The sequence below is a fragment of the Anomaloglossus baeobatrachus genome, chromosome 2 (assembly GCF_048569485.1).
Source record: "Anomaloglossus baeobatrachus isolate aAnoBae1 chromosome 2, aAnoBae1.hap1, whole genome shotgun sequence".
Classification (NCBI taxonomy): domain Eukaryota; kingdom Metazoa; phylum Chordata; class Amphibia; order Anura; family Aromobatidae; genus Anomaloglossus; species Anomaloglossus baeobatrachus.
Window position 1 is genome coordinate 639,028,787 of NC_134354.1, and position 23,180 is coordinate 639,051,966.

Consider the following 23,180-nt stretch of genomic DNA (forward strand, 5'->3'; position numbering starts at 1 on the left):
AGACACAATGCAAATATTGAATCATCTTCTCTCCTTTTATCTGGTTCCATATTTTCCACACCTGTTACTTACCACATGTGAGTTTGAATGAGCATCACATGCTTAAAACAAAGTTGTTTAGCCACAATTTTGTAAAGGTGCTAACAATTTTCCAGACCATTTTTGGGGGGTGTGTGAAATTATGTCCAATTTCCCTTTTTCCCCCCTCTACTTTTGTTTGTGTTGTTTCAATACACACAAATTAAATAAATTTGTGTATGAAAAGACGAGTAATTCTTTATGGGAGAAATATCACATGTACTGAAACTGAAATTTGAAGGGTGCCAACACTTTCGGCCATGACTTTATAAACATATAGAGTGGAAACTTTGTTAACGAGAACAATCCGTTCTGGGAGTGTGCTTGTTAACCAAGTTACTCCTTCAGCAAAGCAAGATTTCCCATAGGAAATCATTGCAATGCAGACAATTCATTCCACAGCTTGTTAAGTGTCCCATCCTGGTCCCCTATTGTGCCAACACGCACAGACATGCACAGACACGCACATTATGCTCACTTTACCTTCTGTGTATCGGGTAACCATCACGACGAGGGAGGAACTTCCGCTGCCAGAGCGCTGACGTCAAAGGCAGGAGCCACTTGCCTCTGATTGGCCAGCGTGCTGCCTTTGAGTAGCGGCTGGCAGGGGGAAGTTCCTGCCTGGTCGCGATGCTTGCCGAATGCCGATACACATCCAATACCGGCAAACTACAGGACCCAGGAGGCCGGCGATGGAACGGAAGGTACACATATTAGGCTCACCTTACCTTCCGTTCCATCGCCAGCCTCATGGTTCTTTTAGTTCGCCGCGAGGATTCCTCCCTCATCGCGATGTACCGGCAACTACAAGAACCATGAGGTGGGTAATGGAACGGAAGGTAAGGTGAGCATAATACTGTATGTGTGTGCGTGTTTGTGTGTTGTGTGTGCACGTTTGTGTGGACTGCAAGTGCGGGTTAGAGCGCGGTGGATGTACGGAACCGGAAGTGTGTGCGGTGAGTATTTTGCTTGTACGGTAAAGCTTTCTCGTAAACAGAGTTACAAATTTACAGCAAGCTTTGCTTGTTAGGCAAAATACTTGCTAACTGGGTTACTCGTTAAGAGAGGTTCCACTGTATGTATGTAAGAAACTACAGTATGATAACCTTACAACCTTACATGACAGCTGAGAACATAAGAGCGACCAGCACACACTCCAATCTACTCTCCAAGACCCACAAGAACACCGTTAAGAAGAAAATGAGACTCAGGTGTTTGAGAAAATTAGAGTTCTTTATTTCCTTTTTGCTTTGTTCTTTTTTTCTTCCTTCAGTTTCTTTTTAGATACAGTTGGAGACTTGGACTTGGAGTATAGATGGTAACCAATCAACGCTAAAAGGGTGGGCACTAAACCAATGCAGAGCATGGGAAGTACATCATTCACCAGGGTCTGCCACTGGGTGGGCTTAGATAATGATATGACTTCAGTCTCGAACTGGAGCACAGCATCAGCTATGAGAAAACAAAAGTGACAAATAGGCATTAATATATAGAAATATTAAGTAATAACATAAGAAAATACATTAGAAAACAAGTTCTACTTTTTTAATGCACATTATGTTCCTGATATGTAATGAAACAAAGAAAAAAAACAATATTCTATACAGGAAAATGCTATATTCACAGACAGCATTGCTTTTTTTCATGCAGAAAGGAAGCTGTTTTTTACAGTAACAGCAAAAGCTATGAGATTTCAGAAATCTTATGCTCACGCTTTATTTTTCCTGACTGAATTTGAGAACTGTAGCGGTTTCTCTCTCTTTTTTTTAAAGTCTGCAGTGTGTCAATTCTTTCAGCATTTTGCAGAGTTTTTGGTAAATAGAATTTTCTGTAGCATGTATGCCAAGAGAGGTTTGGGCTGCAGTAAAAGAAATGCAGCATAAATTCTGCACTTGAATATACCATTAGGCCCTGTGCGCACTAGAAAAAGGATTTTTCTCAAGAAATTTCGAGAGTCTGAAAGATTAGCGCACTTGCATTAAAAAAACCACCAACAACGCACCGAAAAACGCATGCGTTTTTGATGCTTTTTTTCCGCAGGTTTGTCCCTTCGTTTTTTTACCATTATCTATGGCAAAAAACGCAGGTACCTGCAGAAAAGAAGGGACATGCTCATTCTTTTTCCCAAGAAATTCTGCAGAAAGAATGTTCTTGAGAAAAAAAACGCAGTGTGCCAACAGCTATTTTTATTTTCCATAGGTTTTGCTGGGGAATATCTGCAGAAAGGTTACAAACATTTTCTCAAGAAATTTTTGCAGCAAAAACGCAAAAAAAGCCGTGGGTAACAGCGAAGTGTGTGCACAGGGCCTTAAAGGGGTTGTCTGCTTTAAATTGAAAAGTCTGCAGTCACTCTATGTAACTGCACACTTATGAACCTTCACATTCCTCACAGGTTAAAGTGTGAGCATTCTCCGCTGTCAGAGCCAGGAATGGCAATCACGTGGCCACGAGTATGCAATATGTATACTCCTGTCCACATGCCGACAAGAGGGATCCAGCCTCGCTCAATAGACTTAAATTGAACACCACAACACCCATCTAGTAGAATTCTGGCTGGGAATATCATACTTGTGGCCACAATAGTAAAAAGTAAAAACACCAGCAAAAAATCGTCACACCACAATATATCACTCATTATAAATCTTTATTAAAACCACCAATAAAATATTAAAACCATGGAACAAGCCCATAAAACCCACATCCTAATTGCTACTGATACAAACAATAATTAGTATGTACAAAGACTACTGCACATCAATTTACAACACATACCCCACCTTATGCGGGCTTTACACGAGTCGACCGATCGTGCGATTTCACGATCGATCGTACCCGCCCCCGTCGTTTTTGGCGTCACGGGCAAATCGCTGCCCGTGTCGCACAAAGTCGTGAAGCCCCGTACTTGCCTGCTGAGCGACCTCACTGTGGGCGGCGAACATCCTCTTCCTGAAGGGGGAGGGACGTTCGGCGTCACAGCGACGTTAAACAGCCGCCAGCCAATAGAAGCGGAGGGGCGGAGATGAGCGGGACGTAAACATCCCGCCCATCTCCTTCCTTCCGCATAGCCGTCGGGAGCCGCGGGACGCAGGTAAGCTGTGTTCATCGTTCCCGGGGTGTCACACGGAGCGATGTGTGCTGCCCCGGGTACGATGAACAACCGGCGCCATTTTAATTAAACAATTTTTTAAAACTGAGCGACGAGTACACGACTCACGATTTGTGAGCGATACTACTCGGAGGTGTCACACAAGACAACGTCGTGAATGATGCCGGATGTGAGTCATGAAAACCGTGACCCCGACGATGCATCGCACGATAGAGCGTCTCGTGTAAAGCCCGCATAAGACCATAATAAGGGTTAGGGTAAATCAGGGATGACTGTGGTCCGTTGCAGGGAACCGGCGCCGACATGGCTCTACTTCCTTTGAATCATTTGTGGAACCACAGAGCTCTCTGCACTATACCAATGACATCCACCGGTATATGATGTCACCTGCATGCCTCACAAGGATGGGCACATTAGTACAGGGCACAAGCATGGGGAACATTACTACAAGATGTAGGCGGCCAAGATTACTATATGATGCTGCTAATTGTAAAATTATATTATCTTCAAGAAGGGGATAAAATGTAAAGAAAGAAAAAAAAATTAAAAATAAGCATGACATTTTTTTTACCATTAAAAATGCTTTTTATATAGAAACTTAAAAAAGTGCACATTTGTTATATTAAACAAGCAACAAATGTTCAAAAAAGTGATCCAAAGATGTATACAATAAAAAATATCACTAAAAATGTCACTTTGTCCTGCAAAGAATGTGGCCCCTGCAAATTTTTTTTTTTTATATGTGCGGCCCATACACCCAGCTGAGTTTGAGACCCCTGGGTCTCAAAGATGTGGCACAATACTACAGGGCACAAGGATGGTCACATTTCTACAGGGCCCAAGGATGGGCACAAGGATGAGCACATTACTAAAGGATGGGCACACTACTACAAAGCACAAAGATGGACATCGTACAGGGCACAAGGAGATGGACATCGTACAGGGCACATGGATGGGCACATTACTACAGGGCACATGGATGGGCACATTACTACAGGGCACATGGATGGACACATTACTACAGGGCACAAGGATGGGCACATTACTACAGGGCACAAGGATGGGCACATTACTACAAGGGACAAGGATGGGCACATTACTACAAGGGACAAGGATGGGCACATTACTACAAGGGACAAGGATGGGCACATTACTACAAGGGACAAGGATGGGCACATTACTACAAGGGACAAGGATGGGCACATTACTACAAGGGACAAGGATGGGCACATTACTACAAGGGACAAGGATGGGCACATTACTACAAGGAACAAGGATGGGGGACATCGTACAGGGCACATGGATGGGCACATTACTACAAGGGACAAGGATGGGCACACTACTACAGGGCACAAGGATGGGGAACATTACTACAAAGCACAAAGATGGACATCGTACAGGGCACAAGGATGGGCACATTACTACAGGGCACAAGGATGGGCACATTACTATAAGATGTTGGCCAAGATTACTGTATGCTGCTACCAATTGTAAAATTATATTACCTTCAAGAGGGGGATAAAATGTAAAGAAAAAAAAAATAAAGCATGACTTTTTTACTTAAACAAAAAAGTGCACATTTGCTGTAATAAACAAGCAAAAAATGTCCAAAAAAGTGATCCAAAAATGTATAGAAAAAAATACAGTATCACTAAAAACGTCACCTTGTCATGCAAAGAATGCAGCCCTGCAATTTTTTTTGTGCGGCCCATACTCCCAGCTGAGTTTCAGACCCCTGCTTTATGGTGTACTATACTATACACTAACTATAGATATGCAATAATGTGTTTCATAAAAAAAAATATATATATATATACATTGCAGTTGTGGGAATAATGTTTGAACCCCTTCATGACATACGACGAACAAGTACATCATATGTGGGGTCCCTGTCTTTGATGTAGGTTTGCATACTGAACCCGCATCTTTCCAGTGATGGCTGATTTAGTGGCTCCGTCCGCAACTGTTAACCTGCTACATGCCACCATTAATCTCTGGCAGCGGCATTTACCATGCGCTGGAAGGGGGACTTCATTCCACATGCTCAGCAGCGTTCACGCCAGGAACCGTAGTCGCATGGTTGCAAGTATGCAATATGCATACTCCCAGCAAGAGTCCGATTAGAGGGGTGCAGCCCTGCTAAATACACTTGCATTGAATGAGGCTGTGCCTCTCTAGTCATAAAATGGGCAGGAATATGCATATCGCCTACTCACAGCCACGTGACCACCGTTCCCGGATCTGAAACAATCGAAACCGCACAGTGCATACGATGTGAGCATTCATAAGTCTGCAGTCACCTAGAGTGTCTGCAGATTTCTAGATTTAAACTGGACAACCCCTTTAATAGCTAGGTTTGCAAAAAGTTGTTAAAATACTCAGTCCATTCATATCCTGTTAATTTTATCTAAACTTCACAGGTATACAAACTAAGATGTTCTGTGACATGTCAGATACACACATTTCTTTCTATCCTCTTTAAGGCTTTGTGCACACTAGAAATGTGAAGTTTCTCAAGAAAATTTCTTGAGAAACTTCTGGGAGTGGAAGATTTCCGGACCTCCGGAAAAAATACACGGTAAATCCGCATGCGGATTTGCCGCAGGTTGTTCCCTGCGGATTTTGCAGGCTGTACTGCAGAAATCCGCAGGTACCGGCGGAAAAGAATTGACATGCTCATTTTCTCAAGAAATTTTCTCAAGAAAATCTTCAAGGAAATTTCTTTGAGAAAAATCCGCAGCATGCGCACAGCTATTTTTTTTTCTCATAGGATTTGCTGGGAAATGTCTGCACAAAGATTGCAGATATTTCTCAAGAAATTTCCGCAGCAAATCCGCGGGTAAATTCGCAGGTAAAACGGCCTAGTGCGCACATAGCCTAAAGGCTACTTTACACGCTGCGATATCGCTAGCGTGGGCACCCGCCCCCATCGGTTGTGCGAGACGGGCAAATCGCTGCCCGTGTTGCACAACATCACACATACTTACCCTCCCGGCGACGTCGCTGTGACCGGCGAACCGCCTCCTTTCTAAGGGGGCGGTCCGTGCGGCATCACAGCGACGTCACTGAGCGGCCGCCCAATAGAAGCGGAGGGGCAGAGATGAGTGGGACGTAACATCCCGCCCACCTCCTTCCTTTCTCATAGTGGCTGGGAGGCTGGTAAGGAGAACTTCCTCGTTCCTGCGGCGTCACACATAGCGATGTGTGCTGCCGCAGCAACGAGGAACAACATCGTTACTGCTGCAGTAACGATAATTGAGAATGGACCCCCATGTCACCGATGAGAGATTTTGCGACAATGCAAAAATCGCTCATCGGTGTCACAACAACAACATCGCTAATGCGGCGTGATGTGAGTCACAAATTCCGTGACCCCAACGACTCCGCATTAGCGATGTCGTAGTGTGTAAAGCCCCCTTAAGAGTTTGTCTGTTCCAGAAATGATGGGGAATATTCTTGACTCAGTAAAACTTTTGTTAAGCAGTAGACAATAAAACCTAATGCAATAATAGATTCTATTCAAAATGCCACAGAAAAATAGGATTAGAGAGGATCATGTATTACCTGGTATGGAGGGTGGGAATCCTCGCTTTCCGTAAGCCAGATGAGGCGGGATGACAACTTTACGCTTCTCTCTGATAATAAAGTAATAGCAAGATTATAAAGGTTGCACAGACAAGTAACAGCTTAGAAACACAGTGTGATAATTATTGTAGCTTCTGTCCTGCTGTGATACTGATAGAAAATGAGTTCAATTATAGCAGCCGTGCTAAAGAGAAATCTATCCTGCTGTAATTGGGAGGTTTGGAAGACTCAGCAGCAGATTGTCGGGGGGTTCCAACAACTAGTCGTTTCCAGGAGCAGCCAGTGGGGGATAAGATGTGTCGCTGTGAAAAGGCTGATCACTTTTCTTCTCAAGTTGTAATCCACAGAAAAAAGACTTTAGAAGAACTACTAATATTTCAGTTTTCTGCCCTCCCCCTACTGCTAAAGGCAGCATTAAGGGGGGGATCTACATAATAAACCAAACATTTTGCAACAAAATACAACATTCGCTATTGTGGTATAGATACACGATTATGAAATGTAACTTCCACCGGTAATGACTGGCAATATGTCTGGATCACTGGGCTGCTTTCTACTTTGAGAATCAATTCACAAGAAATAGCGTGAGGGCCAAGGAGGACTGGTAGGCCCAGGAGGTGGATCCGCTGGACCGAGCACCCTACCTGGAGGGCAACTTAGTTCCAGAATGACAAAATCAATGCTGGAGTGATTTTGGAACGTCAGTACCTTTCGCTCTCTTCAAGTGCTTCATAATCACCGACACCATGTGGCTGTTACGCTGCTCCCGCAGCCTCTTCTTCTTTCTCATTACATATTCCCTGCACCCGCTCATTAGGCCCATACATATTCACTCCGCCCCCATCTGTGATTGGTTACAGTTAGACGCGCCACCATGTTGAGTGACAGCTGTCTGACTGCAACCAATCACAGCTGGCGGTGGGTGGGTCTATATCGTACAGTACAATAAATAAAAAAAAACCAGTGTGTTGTCCCCCCCAATTTTGATACCCAGCCAAGATAAAGCCTTACAGCTGAGGGCTGGTATTTTGAAGCTGGGGAGACCCACGTTATTGGAATCCCCCCAGCCTGAAAATAGCCAGCAGCCGCTCGGAATTGCCGTATCCATTACATGCGACAGTCCTGAGACTCTACCCTGCTCATCCCGATTGCCTTGGTACGGTGGCAATCGGGGTAATAAGGAGTTAATGGCAGCAGGCCACAGCTGCCACTAAGTCCTAGATTAGTCATGGCAGGCGTCTATGAGACACCCAAAAGATTGTAGAAAAAAACCCCTAAAAACACCTTCATTGAAAGTTAACATTCGTTTAAAACCAGGAAGAATCCCCAAAACAACAACAAAAATCTATATATATAATTGCCTTATTCTGTCTGTCTGTCTTGCTCCAAAATTGTGTCGTTACAGTGACAGTGTCGTTACAGTGACAACAGTCGGATTGGCCGCTGGGCTCGGCCTGGCCCCGCCGAACCACGGATTGGCCACTCGCCTCGGCCTGGCCCCGCCCCCGCATGGATTGGCCGCTCGCCCCGGCCCTCCGCACGCATCGCCCTCTCCAGCGTACACCGGCTCCCGGTACACATGTGCAGGGAGCTGGCATACGCTGACGCCTCGCCCGCTCGGCCCCGCCCCCGGCACACATTGGCACGCTTGGCCCCGCCCCCGGTGGACATAACCTTGCAATGCTGGGATTGTGACGGAGCCGGTGTACGCTGGTAACCATGATACACATCGGGTAACTATAGGAAGCGCTTCCCTTAGTTACCCGATGTTTATCATGATTACCAGCGTACACCGGCTCCCGGTACACATGTGCAGGAAGCCGGCATACGCTGATGCCTTGCCCGCTCGACCCCGCACCCGGCACTTGTTGGCACGCTCGGCCCCGCCCCCGGCGGCCCCAGCATGGGGGATGGAGCACGATGGGGGGTGTGCAGCATGGAGGATGGAGCACGATGGGGGGTGCGCAGCATGGGAGATGGAGCATGATGGGGGGTGCGCAGCATGGGAGATGGAGCACGATGGGGGGTGTGCAGCATGGGAGATGGAGCACGATGGAGGGTGCGCAGCATGGGGGATGAAGCATGATGGGGGGTGCGCAGCATGAGGGATGGAGCACGATGGGGGGTGCGCAGCATGGAGGATGGAGCACGATGGGGGGTGTGCAGCATGGAGAATGGAGCACGATGGGGGGTGTGCAGCATGGGGTATGGAGCACGATGGGGGGTGCACAGCATGGGGGATGGAGCACGATGGGGGGTGCGCAGCATGTTAGATGGAGCACGATGGGGGGTGTGCAGCATGGGGGATGGAGTACGATGGGGGTGTGCAGCATGGGGGATGGAGCACGATGGAGGGTGCGCAGCATGGGGGATGGAGCACGATGGGTGCGCAGCATGTTGGTTGGAGCACGATGGGGGGTGCGCAGCATGTCAGATGGAGCACGATGGGGGGTGTGCAGCATGGGGGATGGAGCACGATGGGGGTGCGCAGCATGGGGGAAGGAGCACGATGGGGGGTGCGCAGCATGGGGGATGGAGCACGATAAGGGTGCACACCTCCACACAAAACACACACACACCGCCACAAGCGCACCGCACAACACACCACACACACACTGGGAACCACAAACACCGCCCTACACAAACACCCACACACACAGACAACGCCGCACACACACAACACCCAACACACAAAAACCGCGGCATACACAAATATACGCACATACCGCGCAACACACACACATTGCACAAAACATACCTCCCCCCAAAACACACACACGCACCCCACAGCCACACCAACACAAACTGCGCAACACACACAGCACCACACACACACAATGCTGCAGACACACAGCGCTCCACAAACAACGCAACACACAAACAACACCGCTCTCACACCCCCCCCCCTACCCAGACAACACCCAGAACATTTACAGTGTTCTACACAAACACTTGGCAACTACACACAACAACATCTATATATATAACAAAAATCATACATTAACTACACAATAAATTCTAGAATACCCGATGCGTTAGAATCGGGCCACCTGCTAGTATTATATATAAGGACATAAAGTGCTACAGTGTACAAATCAGGATTTGAACACACACCCTGATAATTACCCTACCTTGCCGCGGAGGTTGGCACCCTAATTAAGCGTGATGGCCTACCCTTATGTCCCTATGCTGATCTCCAGTGCAGCTAGTCTGGGAAAAAGGGGGTGCAGAGGAGGCCTAAAAATAAGTACACATTACAAGCACCAATTACAATGTCCTTTACTGTCAACCGGGGGTAAGGACTAAATAGATAACAAGATAACCCCACTTATTGACTTTTATAGAACCCTCATTTACCTCAATTCATACATTTGTGGAAAAGAGGGAGGGTTCTAACCCTCAGTAGTCGTAAATCATATAATATGGGCCTTACTATATGATGATGCAGGATTAATCAGAAATTGATATATAATGATATCCAATAAGTATAGATAAAAAAGTGGTATCAAAAATCGTTAAAGTGCTTTGTGCCCCAAAACCGCTCCACTCAAGAGCAGCAATCCTGTGTACAATAAATATAATGAATTGTAAATACTACTGAACAAAATCGTTTCTATGTAAACATTGTTTTTTCACCTAGCACTGATTCTTGAATATGTCTCTGAGACACCCCCCATTACTAATCTGTAAGTGAAAGTAAATAAACACAAACATGCAAAAAATCCCTTATTTGACATTAAAGACAAAAAAAGCACTCTCTTTCACCACTTTATTAACCCCCTAAATAGTCCTCCAGGTCCGATGTAATCCATATGAGGTCCCACGAGCTTCCAGCACTGCTACATATCTGAACCTCACAGTTAGCATCATAGAACAAGACTGCCCACTGTGAGCGACTAAAGTGAACCGCGCGATAGTGGGACATCACTCAGGTGATTTGCTGTCACTATACTACACTACACTACCAGTATTTGCTGGAGGGCTAAAGCTGTGGCTGGAATTCACCTGAGTGATGTCACCGCTTATCGCGCGGCTCACTTCAGTTGCTGTGTGGATCTCACAGCGGGCAGTCTTGTTCTATGACTCTCGCTTTGAGTTTCAGATATGTAGCAGTGCTGGAAGCATCGTTGCTGGGACCTTGTGTGGATTACATTAGACCTGGAGGGGTTTTTGGGGGGTTAATAAAGTGGTGAGAGGGTGATTTTTTGTCTTTTACTCCAAATAAAGCATTATTTCGGAGTTTGTGTTTCTATTCACTCATAGATTAATGATGGTGGGTGTCTCATAGATGCCTGCCATTACTAATCTAGGACTTAGTGGCATCTGTGGGCTGTTATTAATTCCTTATTACCTCGATGGCCACCGCACCAGGGTAATGGGAAGAGCTGGGTCCAGTGCCAGAACTAGCGCATCTTATGGATGCGCCACTTCTGGGGCGGCTGTGGGATGCTATTGTTAGGTTGGAAAGGGCCAAATAACCATGGCCCTTCCCACCCTAAAAATATCAGCCCCCAGTTGTCTGCTGTACCTTAGCTGGTTATAGAAAAATGGGGGGGGGGGAACCGAAGTCATATTTTTTTTTTTTTTTAAATAAATCAAATACTTACAAAAAAAGTGTGGGATCCCCTCAATTTTTCATAGCCAGCCAAGGTACAGCAGACAGCTGAGGGTTACAGCCTGCAGCTGCTGTTCTTGTGCTGGATATGAAAAATGGGGGGCTTTCATGTCATTTTTTTACAAACAAAAATAAAAAAAAACAGTTGGCCAAGCTAGCAATCCCTTTATTGAACTATTCTGTTATTTCTTTCTATCTATTCTATCTTTCTATCTATTCTATACAGTGCCTTACAAAAGTATTGGGTTCCCTTGAAATTTTCAACCTTTTCCCACACTTCAGGCTTCAAACATAAAGATAAAAATGTTATTGTTATGGTGAAGAATCAACCACTAGTGGGACACAATTGTGAAGTTAAACGAAATGTATTGCTTATTTTAAACTTTTTAAAAAAATAAATAACTTAAAAGTGGGGTGTGCAATATTATTTGTCCCCTTTACTTTCAGTGCAGCAAACTCACTCCAGAAGTTCATTGAGGATTTCTGAATGATACAATGTTGTCCTAAATGACTGATGATGATAAATATAAGCCACCCGTGTGTAATCAAGTCTCCGTATAAATGCACCTGCTCTGGATAGTCTCAGTGTTCTGTTTAAAGCGCAGATAGCATCATGAAGACCAAGGAACACAACAAGCAGGTCCATGATACTGTTGTGGAGAAGTTTAAAGCCGGATTAGGTTACAAAAAGATTTTCAAAACTTTAAACATCCCAAGGAGCACTGTGCAAGCGATCATATTGAAATGGAAGGAGTATCATACCACTGCAAATCTACCAAGACCCGGCCGTCCATCCAAACTTTCATCTCAAACAAGGAGAAGACTGATCAGAGATGCAGCCAAGAGGCCCATGATCACTCTGGATGAACTGCAGAGATCTACAGCTGAGGTGGGAGAGTCTGTCCATAGGACAACAATCAGTCGTACACTGCACAAATCTGACCTTTATGGAAGAGTGGCAAGGAGAAAGCCATTTCTCAAAAATATCCATAAAAAGTGTTGTTTAAAGTTTGCCACAAGCCACCTGGGAGACACACCAAACATGTGGGAGAAGGTGCTCTGGTCAGATGAAACCAAAATCGACCTATTTGGGCACAATGCTAAACGATATCTTTGGCGTAAAAGCAACACAGCTCATCACCCTGAACACACCATCCCCACTGTCAAACATGGTGGTGGCAACATCATGGTTTGGACCTGCTTTTCTTCAGCAGGGACAGGGAAGATGGTTAAAATTGATGAAAAGATGGATGGCGCGCCAAATACAGGACCATTCTTGAAGAAAATTTGTTGGAGTCCGCAAAAGACCTAAGGGCGGCTTTGCACGTTGCGACATCGCACGTGCGATGTCGATGGGGTCAAATCAAAAGTGACGCACATCCGGCGTCGCAGTCGATATCGCAACGTGTAAAACCTTTTTGATACGATGAACGAGCGCAAAAGCGTCGTTATCGTATCATCGCTGCAGCCTCCGACATTTCCATAATGCCGGTGCAGCGACAGGTGCGATGTTGTTCCTCGCTCCTGCGGCAGAACACATCGCTGTGTATGAAGCCGCAGGAGCGAGGATCATCACCTACCTGCCTCCCGGCTGCAATGAGATGGACGGAGGTGGGCGGGATGTTTACATCCTGCTCATCTCCGCCCCTCCGTTTCAATTGGCCGCCTGCCGTGTGACGTCGCTGTCACGCCACACGACCCGCCCCCCTTAGGAAGGAGGCGGGTCGCCGGCCAGAGGGACGTCGCACGGCAGGTATGTGCGTGTGAAGCTGCCGTAGCGATAATAATCGCTACGGCAGCTTTCACTAGATATCGCACGTGCGACGGGGGCGGGACTATCGCTGCAGCATCGGTAACACATTGTTACCGATGTCGCAGCGTGCAAAGCCCGCCTAAGACTGGGACGGAGATTTGTCTTCCAACAAGACAATGATCCCAAACATAAAGCAAAATCTACAACGGAATGGTTCACAAATAAACGTATCCAGGTGTTAGAATGGCCAATTCAAAGTCCAGACCTGAATCCAATCGAGAATCTGTGGAAAAAGCTGAAAACTGCTGTTCACAAACGCTCTCCATCCAACCTCACTCAGCTCGAGCTATTTTCAAAGGAATAATGGGCAAAAATTTCAATATCTTGATGTGAAAAACTGATAGAGACATACCCCAAGCGACTTGCAGCTGTAATCGCAGCAAAATAATAATAATCTTTATTTCTATAGCGCCAACATATTCCGTAGCGCTTTACAATTCAGGTTCAATTCAGCAAAAGGTGGCGCTACAAAGTATTAACTTAAAGGGGACAAATAATATTGCACGCCCCACTTTTCAGTTATTTATTTTTTTAAAAAATGTTTAAAATAAGCAATAAATTTTGTTCAACTTCACAATTGTGTCCCACTTGTTGTTGATTCTTCACCATAACATTAAATTTTTTATCTTTATGTTTGAAGCCTGAAATGTGGGGAAAAGGTTGAAAAATTCAAGGGACCCAATACTTTTGCAAGTCACTGTATATAAAAATAAAGTGTTTAAATGATAAAGCAAGATATAAAATATTAAGTATAACAGCTGTAACCAGCAATATTTGAGAACATAAGGAACTTTGTAGTAAGGGGGCAGCTGTAGCAGTACCCCTCCCTCTGCGGAAAATTGAGGGTAGGGGGATTATGTTAACATTTGTGCTGAGAGGGGGTTGGTGGACAATAACGATATGTGTACACAATCCAGATAGGTTGCGTTATAGATGCAGTGTCATCCCTCCTGGTGAGACGAGAGTGTTCTCCGCAGGAGACCGCAGCTGCCCGTGTCCATGATCAGGGTTTGGGATGCCGCGGATTTTAGCTGTTTTCTCCCTGCTGATAACACTCGCCTCTCTACAAGCATAAATTGACATCCTGGGAAGCCACACCGTATGTCAGTTATAACTGGAAAAAAAGCCCAGTGGACAGGAGATTTCTTGAAATCCCATCCACTGTCTTTCTACTGTACAACGCAGTGTTCTTGAAGCAGCAAAAACACTCTGCGTCCAAAACGCTGCAAACACTGATCATGTGCACATACCCTTAGGGTATGTTCTCACAATCAGTGTTTGCAGAGTTTTGGATGCAGCGTATTTTCCCTGCTTTCAAAATGATGCATTGTACAGTAGAAGGACAGTGGATGGGATTTGTAGAAATCCAATGCCCACTGTGCTTTTTTTTTTTTCTGTAGCGCAAATTGACTGCGGTGCGGCTTCCTGAGCAGCAGAGTGTCAATTTATGCTTGCGGAGACGCATGTGTTCTCAACGAAAGTCCAGAGCGCCCAGCACCCTGATCGTGGGCATGGACACTGCGTTCTCCTGCGGACAACACTCATATCTCACCAGGAGGGATTCAAATTATCCCTTCAGGGAGGAAGAAGACGAACTCTAATGCCACCTATTGGAAGTAGCAATCCTAAAAGTCAAAAGTGACCCTCCAACGAGTCTTGTCATATGACTTAGGATTTATGCCAGGTCAGAACCTCAGTTTGTAGACATGGTGTTTCAGGATGGTTGTCCCTCATCAGTGCAAAGTATGAGATCTGATCTGGCTGTATGAGAGCCTAAGATGTAGCCTAAAGGGGAAGCTATTCTCCCAATGGAGACTGACACACCATTCCAGCATGCCAGTGAGGAGACTTTAAGCCGCAATGCTCCTCTGAGAAATAAGGAGGGATGACATGGCATCTAGAACGCAGTGTCTTCCAGATCGTGGGAATGTACCCTTTGGGAGAGAGATGTAAAGTAGAGAACAAGGTGCAGCCAACAACAAGACGAGCCCAACCAGGACAACAGGAGCAGCATTTCTGACTACACTACATCTACAGATGCTTGTTAGTGCCAGGTATTCTTAACAAGAAAAATGCAGTTTGCAATCAGTTGTTAATGACCATAAGAAAATGGATTTTGTGCATGGAGGGGTACCAAGCTTTCCCTAGATACATTTGCTGAAATAATGCCATAACACTGAAATATAAAATTTGCATACAAACCACAGAGTGTGAAATTTAATAATCCAAGATTAAATAATGTTAACCAAGACAACAGCAATCATTTCATTTAATTGCAAGTTCCACAACAGACATACATAATTCTATTTATTATCGCTTGGTCCGATGCTCAGTGGTTTTCCCTGGCATGGAAAATGATTCACTACTGGAAAGGTGATGTGTTTTATAGACCAACGACCTTTAGAGTCCTGCCAGGTCTGTCTAAGCGAATCATTTACTGTGGACACATTGTGATGATTTGAGTGTGGAAAGAACAAACACCCGAGAGGAGGCTTTATACATGACAGCTTTGCCATCTGCATGTAAAATTGTATTTATTGGGACTTTAGAAAAGCTGGTTAGAACGTTATGGAGACAGAATAAAATAGCACAAAAGATAAAAAGTAATGAAGAATGTAGACAAGCCAACAACATCTGTTTAATGACCGCTGACCAGCTACATGCAAGACAATCAGCAGTTGTTTAAAGGGATACTCTGGAGAGATAAAAAATTATTCTAATGACAATGCTCTCAAACTCTAAAGATAACATCAATAATGTTGTTTTCCATCCTCACAGTACCTGCAATTCAGTGTGCCGCTGGAGCTGCTCCTTGGTGCTCCCCCTCCCTCCTGGGACCTTACATCACACATCAGAAAGAGTGGCCTGCTACCTGCTAGTAGCTACCGGGTTCCTGATATTTGCTTCTTGCAGTACGACAACAGGGGGAGATGGACACAACCTCCACCATGACCCCTGTTCTCGGACTGCAGAAAAGCTGATGTTATCAGGGACCTGGCAGCTACTAGCTGGAAGCAGGCTACGCTCCCTGAGATGTGATGTAAGGTCCTAGAAGGGAGGGGGAGCACCAAGGAGCAGCTCCAGTGTTACAGAGAATTGCACGTACTGTGAGGATGGGAAACACTATGGATGTTATCTTTAGATTTATGACGGCATGGCTATTAGAATAATTTTTTATCACCCCGAAGTACCCCTGTAATGGCCTGTTTCGGACAGGCTGACCATACTACTAATTACACAGAATAATCGTTCATACTATCATTCTGTGAGCATAGGCTATGTTCTCTGCAGCACATGTTCTGTTTACAAAGAATAATGTTCTGCCGAGAGCAGTGATTTTTAAAAGGGAACCTGTCACTTCCAGTCATAGGGGTGTACATAGAGTGGCTACAATACCCACTCACAGCACTGATCACTATACTGTAAGCACGCCCCTGCAATTTGTATGCTCTGTATAAATTTGCTGCAGAACTAGCTTTCAATGGGTGTGAATACAGCCACCGCTCACAATGTAGTGACTCTAAAGGGGGCTTTACACGGTACGACCGATTGTGCAATTTCACAATCGATCGTACCCGCCCCTGTCCTTTTTGCGTCACGGGGAAATCGCTGCCCGTGTCGCACAAAGTCAGTAACCCCCGTCACACATACTTACCTCTCGTGCGACCTCGCTGTGGGCGGCGAACGTCCACTTCCTGGAGTGGGAGGGACGTTCGGCGTCACAGCGACGTCACACGGCCGCCGGCCAATGGAAGCGGAGGGGCGGAGATGAGCGGGACGTAAACATCCCGCCCACCTCCTTCCTTCACATAGCCGGTGGCGGCCGCGTGACCCAGGTGAGCTGCTGTTCATCGTTCCCGGGGTGTCACACGGAGCGACGTGTGCTACCCCGGAAACGATGAACAACTAAATTAAATGATATTATGGAACCTAGCGAGCAGTACACGACTCATGATTTGTGAGCGATACTGCGTCGCTAGGAGGTGTCACACAGGCTGGCATCGCCAGCGATGCCGGATGTGCGTCACAAAAACCGTGACCCTGACGATCTATCGCACGATAGATTGTCTGGTGTAAAGTAGCCTTTAGCTGTTGCGGATTTTGCGTTTTTTTTTTTTACATTCAATTGAATAGGCAAAATCCGCAGGTAAATCCGCAACAATAATTGACATGCTGCAAATTTTTCCGCACGGAAATCCGCATGATTTCCGCTGCGGAAAAATCCGCAGCGTGGGCACAGCATTTCCCAAATGCCATAGAAATGGCTGGGGAGTAGCTGTGCTGCAGATTTCTGAAAAATCCGCGGCATTTCCGCGAGAAATCCACGGCAAAATCCGTGCATTTTCAGCAGCGTGGGCACATAGCCTAACAGTTCCGTGCCCGCCCCCATGCCTGGAAGGCAGTGGCTCCTGGGACTAATTTTCTCCCATTAGTCATAATTTCACTATGGTGGCCAACCAGCATTGAAATGCTATTTACCTGCAAATTAATGCAAGTAAATAATTTCTGAGTTGACCTATTCACTTTATGTTTGGTTAAATATCATCACACACAATGAACGAGCATTTTGTGCTTGTTTGTAGGGTTAACGCCTGCCTGTTTAGACTGGCCAATAATTGGGAAATACTTCCCTAAGTATGCTCATTCATGATTATCGCCCCATCTAAATGCGCTCTAAGGCTAGGGCCCCACTTTGCGTTCATCTACTTGCAGTTCTAAACGCACGTTTTTGGCTTAATTGATTTGACCATAGTTGCCTTTTTCAGAAATTTAGCTCTGAAAATGCATGCGTATTTACCGCGTTTTAGATGCGTTTTCAGCGCTTTTTACCTGCTTTTCCACCTGCGTTTTGATATATGCGTTTTGAACATCATGACACTGCTAAATAAAGTTTAAATAATCATACTCAATGAAAAAATTGGAAAAAAAGAAACAAATCTATATTTTTGTGAAAAATAATGAAAATAGATTAATTTAATGAAATTATAGCGGTAATATATTTAATGGAAAAATAGCAATAATTTAGTAAAATTCTTATTTTTAATTGTCGGACTATGTGTGTGTAAACGGACATATGAAATAATGTTTTTGATGTCCAAAAAGTATGCGTTTTTGAAGACAAAACGCATGTTTTCTGCACTGGAAAAGCAGGTAAAACGCAGGAATTTGCTGGAATCTTGGTTTTTGCCATTTCTCATAGACTTCAATGTTAGCAAAACGCACCCAAAATGGCAAAAACAATTGACATGCTGCTTCTTTGAATGCATGGTTTTTGCCACAAAATATGCAAATTAAACGCAGCGTTTTAAAACGAAAACTGGGGTCTAGAAATCCCCATTTTCCATAGACTTTGCTGGGAAATCAAAACGCATGCCTTTTGGCATGAAAAAGGTGCTTCTCAAAACAGACCTAAAAAGCACCTAAAACGCAAAGTGGGGCCCTAGCCTTAGTCAGCAATTCCTAACATTATGACATAAATGTGCAAATCTGCTGTGACTGCAATGCAAACGCAAACAAACACCAAGTTGCAGCAGCACTTTGGGCACAAGATGTATGCAAGCATGTTGTATTGCTAGTAAGAATTAAGCTGGTGTCACACTAAACGACAGCGACAACGACGTCGCTGTTACGTCACCATTTTCGGTGACGTAACAGCGACCTTGTAAGTCGCTGTTATGATCGCTGCTTAGCTGTCAAACACAGCAGAAGCAGCGATCATAAGGTCGCTGTGCTACATGTTCAGAGAGCAGGGAGCCGCGCTTAGCGCTGGCTCCTTGCTCTCCTGCAGCACACATCGGGTTAATTAACCCGATGTGTGCTGCAGCTACATGTCACAGTTCAGAGAGCAGGGAGCCGCGCTTAGCGCTGGCTCCTTGCTCTCCTGCAGCACACATCGGGTTAATTAACCCGATGTGTGCTGCAGCTACATGTCACAGTGCAGAGAGCAAGGAGCCGCGCGCACTGCTTAGCGCTGGCTCCTTGCTCTCCTTGCTACAGTATACATCGGGTTAATTACCTGATGCATACTGCAGCCACATGTCACAGTGCAGGAGCCGGCGCTGGCAGCAAGAGCGGAGGCTGGTAACCAGCGTAAACATCGGGTAACCAGGGAAAGGTCTTCCCTTGGTTACCCGATGTTTACGCTGGTTACAGCTTACCGCAGCTGCCAGTGCCGGCTCCTGATCGCTTCATTTCGTCGCTCTCTCGCTGTCACACACAGCGATGTGTGTGTCACAGCGGGAGAGTGACGACCAAAAAATGAAGCTGGACATTCAGCAACGACCGGCGACCTCACAGCAGGGGCCAGGTCGTTGCTGGATGTCACACACAGCGACAGCGACGGGACGTCGCTGCAACGTCACAGAAAATGGTGACGTAGCAGCGACGTCGTTGTCGTCGTCGTTATGTGTGACACCAGCTTTACTGTATTGCGGTGCACTATACTTAAACATTTGACTAAGTTCAGAAGTTGCAGACTTATTGTAATGTCTGGAATAGTTCAGCATTTTAGGTTTAGTTGTGAACTAAAATGCAGATTTCTTTTACAGATATTATTTGATCTATTGCAGATTTTAATGCAAGCTCATTGCTCCACTGAAATCAATGGAGAACCATTTCCGAGACAGGATGTACACCTGTGAATGGTAAAAGTCGCTCCACAAATACTTGTGTGCTGCAAGTATTTTTTTGTGCAACATCCAAACAAGTTTATTTACTTAAAATAAAATTCTATTCTTAAACACCCCTTATACAAATAGGATTAAAGTTTGACAAATCTGCCCATCTCAGTGGGACCTGTCAACCTTATGATGTGTAAGCGTCCTATTGACTTATTGGTAAGGGTCAGGCGGGTGGGTTTCAAGGGATATAAGCTGCTGTCAGAGCAGTCTGGCAGAGCTTTACTACCCTCTCCCTCTTTGGTCCCGGCCACACTCACGTGGAAATTACACACGTGCCGCGAGACACGTATTTTCCCTGCGTGTTGCGTGTGGTAAGTACGTGTCTCCGGTACGTGTGGTCCACGTGTGTTCTCCGTGTGCTATCCGCGATAACACACGGAGAACCGGTAATTTATATACTCACGTGGTCCTGGCTGCTGTCCACGGTTCTGATCTTCGGCTCCAGCCCCGCCCACTCCCCGCTGATGCTGCTTCTGGCCGAGCGGATGGGCGGAGATTAGAGCCCGTGACAACACGCTCACCTCCTTTACACGCTCATAATGAGCGGCGGCCGGCAGCAACTGTTTGGAGCGGAAGATTCTGCAGGGCTGGTGGAGGTGAGTATGTGTTTTTTTTTTTATTTTAAAATAATGACACGTGTTTCTCCGGCGTGTGTCACACGGGACCACATCCACACTACATCCGTGTGGTACGGGTGCCGACCGTGTTACACCCTTGGTGCCGGAGAAAACGTGGACATGTCGGCGTGAGGAGTGAGGAACACACGGACACACATAAGTACGGAACGGACACATGTTCCGTTCCAAAATACTTACGTGTCTCCAAACCATTATGAAATCATATGTCCACGTGTGTACGTGCCTCTGGTACGTGAAAAAACTGGCAAACACGTACCGGAGGCACGAACGTGTGACAGAGGCCTTAAAGACAGATTGGCTTAGTATTAGGCCGCCTTCACAGGTCCCTGTTCCCAGTATGGTTAAACGACCTGGAGACACGTTCACACGTAAACACATTAATATCTGTGTTGATTTTCAAACGTCCGTGTCAGAAGGATGGTTCATAGACTTTGTTCACTGGTATCCTCCCTGGACTACGTCAGAGATGCTGGGAATCTTTTTTTCCTTAAGGGTAAATGTCTTGTTTTATTTTTCTCTGGTTTTTTTCAGATATCCTTTTCTGGACTAAGCCAGATTTGGTGGACTACTGCAGAACTGCATTAATAAAATGGTAAATAAAGGAAAGTTTTGGGGAGTGTTTATTGAAATAAATTATTTTATTTTCTGTGTGTCTTTTTTTATTAATGGGTTAGTAATGCGAGTGTCTACTAGACACCCCTCCATCACTAACACCATGGCTTGATGCCAGTTGATACTATAGGGCTGCATCAACTCCAACTATCATTACCCAGATTGAAAATGCACCAGAGTAATTGGGAAGAGACAGAATCGATGCATCCAATGTGATGTGCCACTTCTGGGGCTCCTGTAGGTTGGAATGTTTAGGCTGTAAAGGGTACAATAACCATCGACCTCCCCAGTCTGATAATATCAGTGCACAGCTGTCTGCTTTACCTTTGCTGGTTATCAAAATTAGGGGGGCCCCATATTGGCTTTTTTTCAATTAATTATTATTTGTCTAATAGATATAGATCGCTATTAGATGTAGTTATCTATCTCTGCACATCTTTAACACATAAAAAACTGATGTCACACGGACAGCACACACGTACACACGACGGCCATATGGATGGTCAAATGGAATGTGCCGCACGTGCGCTTTTTTAAACGGACTTGTGAAAGGAGCCTTGATGTGTATGTTAAGCCTGCTTTACACGTTGCAATTTTGCATACGATTTCGTATGCGATTTGCAACGCCCCCATCGTATGTGTGGCACGTTCAATTTGTTGAACGTGCCGCACATACGAGTAACCCCCCGTCACACGTACTTACCCGTCCATACGACCTCGATGTGGGTGGCGAACGTCCACTTCCTGGAGTGGGAGGGACGTTCGGCGTCACATCGACGTCATGCGGCAGCCGGCCAATAGAAGCGGAGGGGCGGAGCTGAGCGGGACGTAAACATCCCACCCACCTCCTTCCTTCCGCATTGTGGGCCGGGAGACGCAGGACGCTGGTAAGATCTGTTCATCGTTCCCGGGGTGTCACACACTGCAATGTGCGCTACCCCGAGTACGATGAACAATCTGACGTGCAATTCTAGAGACAGGTACGATGTGTATGCGATGAACGTTTTAACGTTCAATCGCAATCGCACGTACCTGTCACACACTGCAATGTAACTTACAATGCCGGATGTGCGTCACTTACGACGTGACCCCGCCGACACATTGTAAGACACATTGCAGCGTGTAAAGCAGGCTTTAGTGTTGAGAGAGATAGCTGTCAGCCAAATGGCACCCTAAGTGCACATTTTATCTCATGTATGGGCACCCTAAATGCAAAATTTGATCAAATTCTGTGAGCCCATCTCCCTCAAGGAAATAATCTGATTTAGGGCAGAGTCACACTGGTCTATGACTCGCACGAGCACAATGTGAGAAAATCTCGCGTTTCACTCGGCCCCATGTTAGACAATGCTGCAGCTCACATCTGCGGGTTTTTCCTCAGCCGTTATCGGACTGAAGAAAAAATCGCAGCATGCTGGGATTGTCTGCGAGAGCTGTGCCACTCGCACCTATTCAAGTTTTTGGGTGCGAGAGAAACATCGGACTGTACTCGAATGTTATTCAAGTGCAGTGCGATATACCCACAAGCTGACAATGGAGGAGATAGTGAGATTAACCCCTCCCTCTCCTCCGCAGCGCCCGCCCTCTCCTCCGCAGATGTGACCCGATCACAAGACACTTGGCTAACAATCGCAATAGAGCCTGAGCCGTGGGCTCTCGCATCGGATTCCATAAGCTAATGTGACTACAGCCTTAAATAGATCACTACCCCTTTCTGTATACCTGTACCACAGAAAGCTTTACCTTTCTCTTCGGCCCCCTTCACGCGTCCGTGAAAAAACGATCAGTTTTTTCACGTACGTGTTAAAGGGGTGGTTTGCTCCCCGTGTGCCGTGTTTGTGGCACATTCCTGTTCACCGTATGTTATACGTAATAACACACGGAGAATGGAAAGCCCCGCCTTACCTGCTTCTTCCGGAGCTGTCTGTGGTGCTGAATGACAGCGTCCGTCACAGGCCCCGCCCCGCTGATGCTGCTTCCGGCCCCCAGTGAAGAAGAACTGAACGCGTTGTTCAAATTCACTGGGTGTCGGATGTAGGTGACAGCCGCGGCA

The 23,180-nt window shown here is 45.9% G+C and overlaps 1 protein-coding gene across 1 annotated transcript in view; it reads right to left on the bottom strand.

Moving 5' to 3' along the window:
• Nucleotides 1-1,290: 1,290 nt before the first annotated feature.
• FKBP11 (FKBP prolyl isomerase 11) overlaps nt 1,291-23,180 on the bottom strand; it is an 88,099-nt gene continuing 66,209 nt past the window's right edge. The window contains exons 5-6 of the mRNA XM_075334403.1: nt 6,749-6,819; nt 1,291-1,530 (exon numbers count right to left, since the gene is read on the bottom strand). Coding sequence (XP_075190518.1) covers nt 1,313-1,530; nt 6,749-6,819 — 289 coding nt within the window. The 3' untranslated portion in view covers nt 1,291-1,312. The remainder of the gene's footprint in view (nt 1,531-6,748; nt 6,820-23,180) is intronic.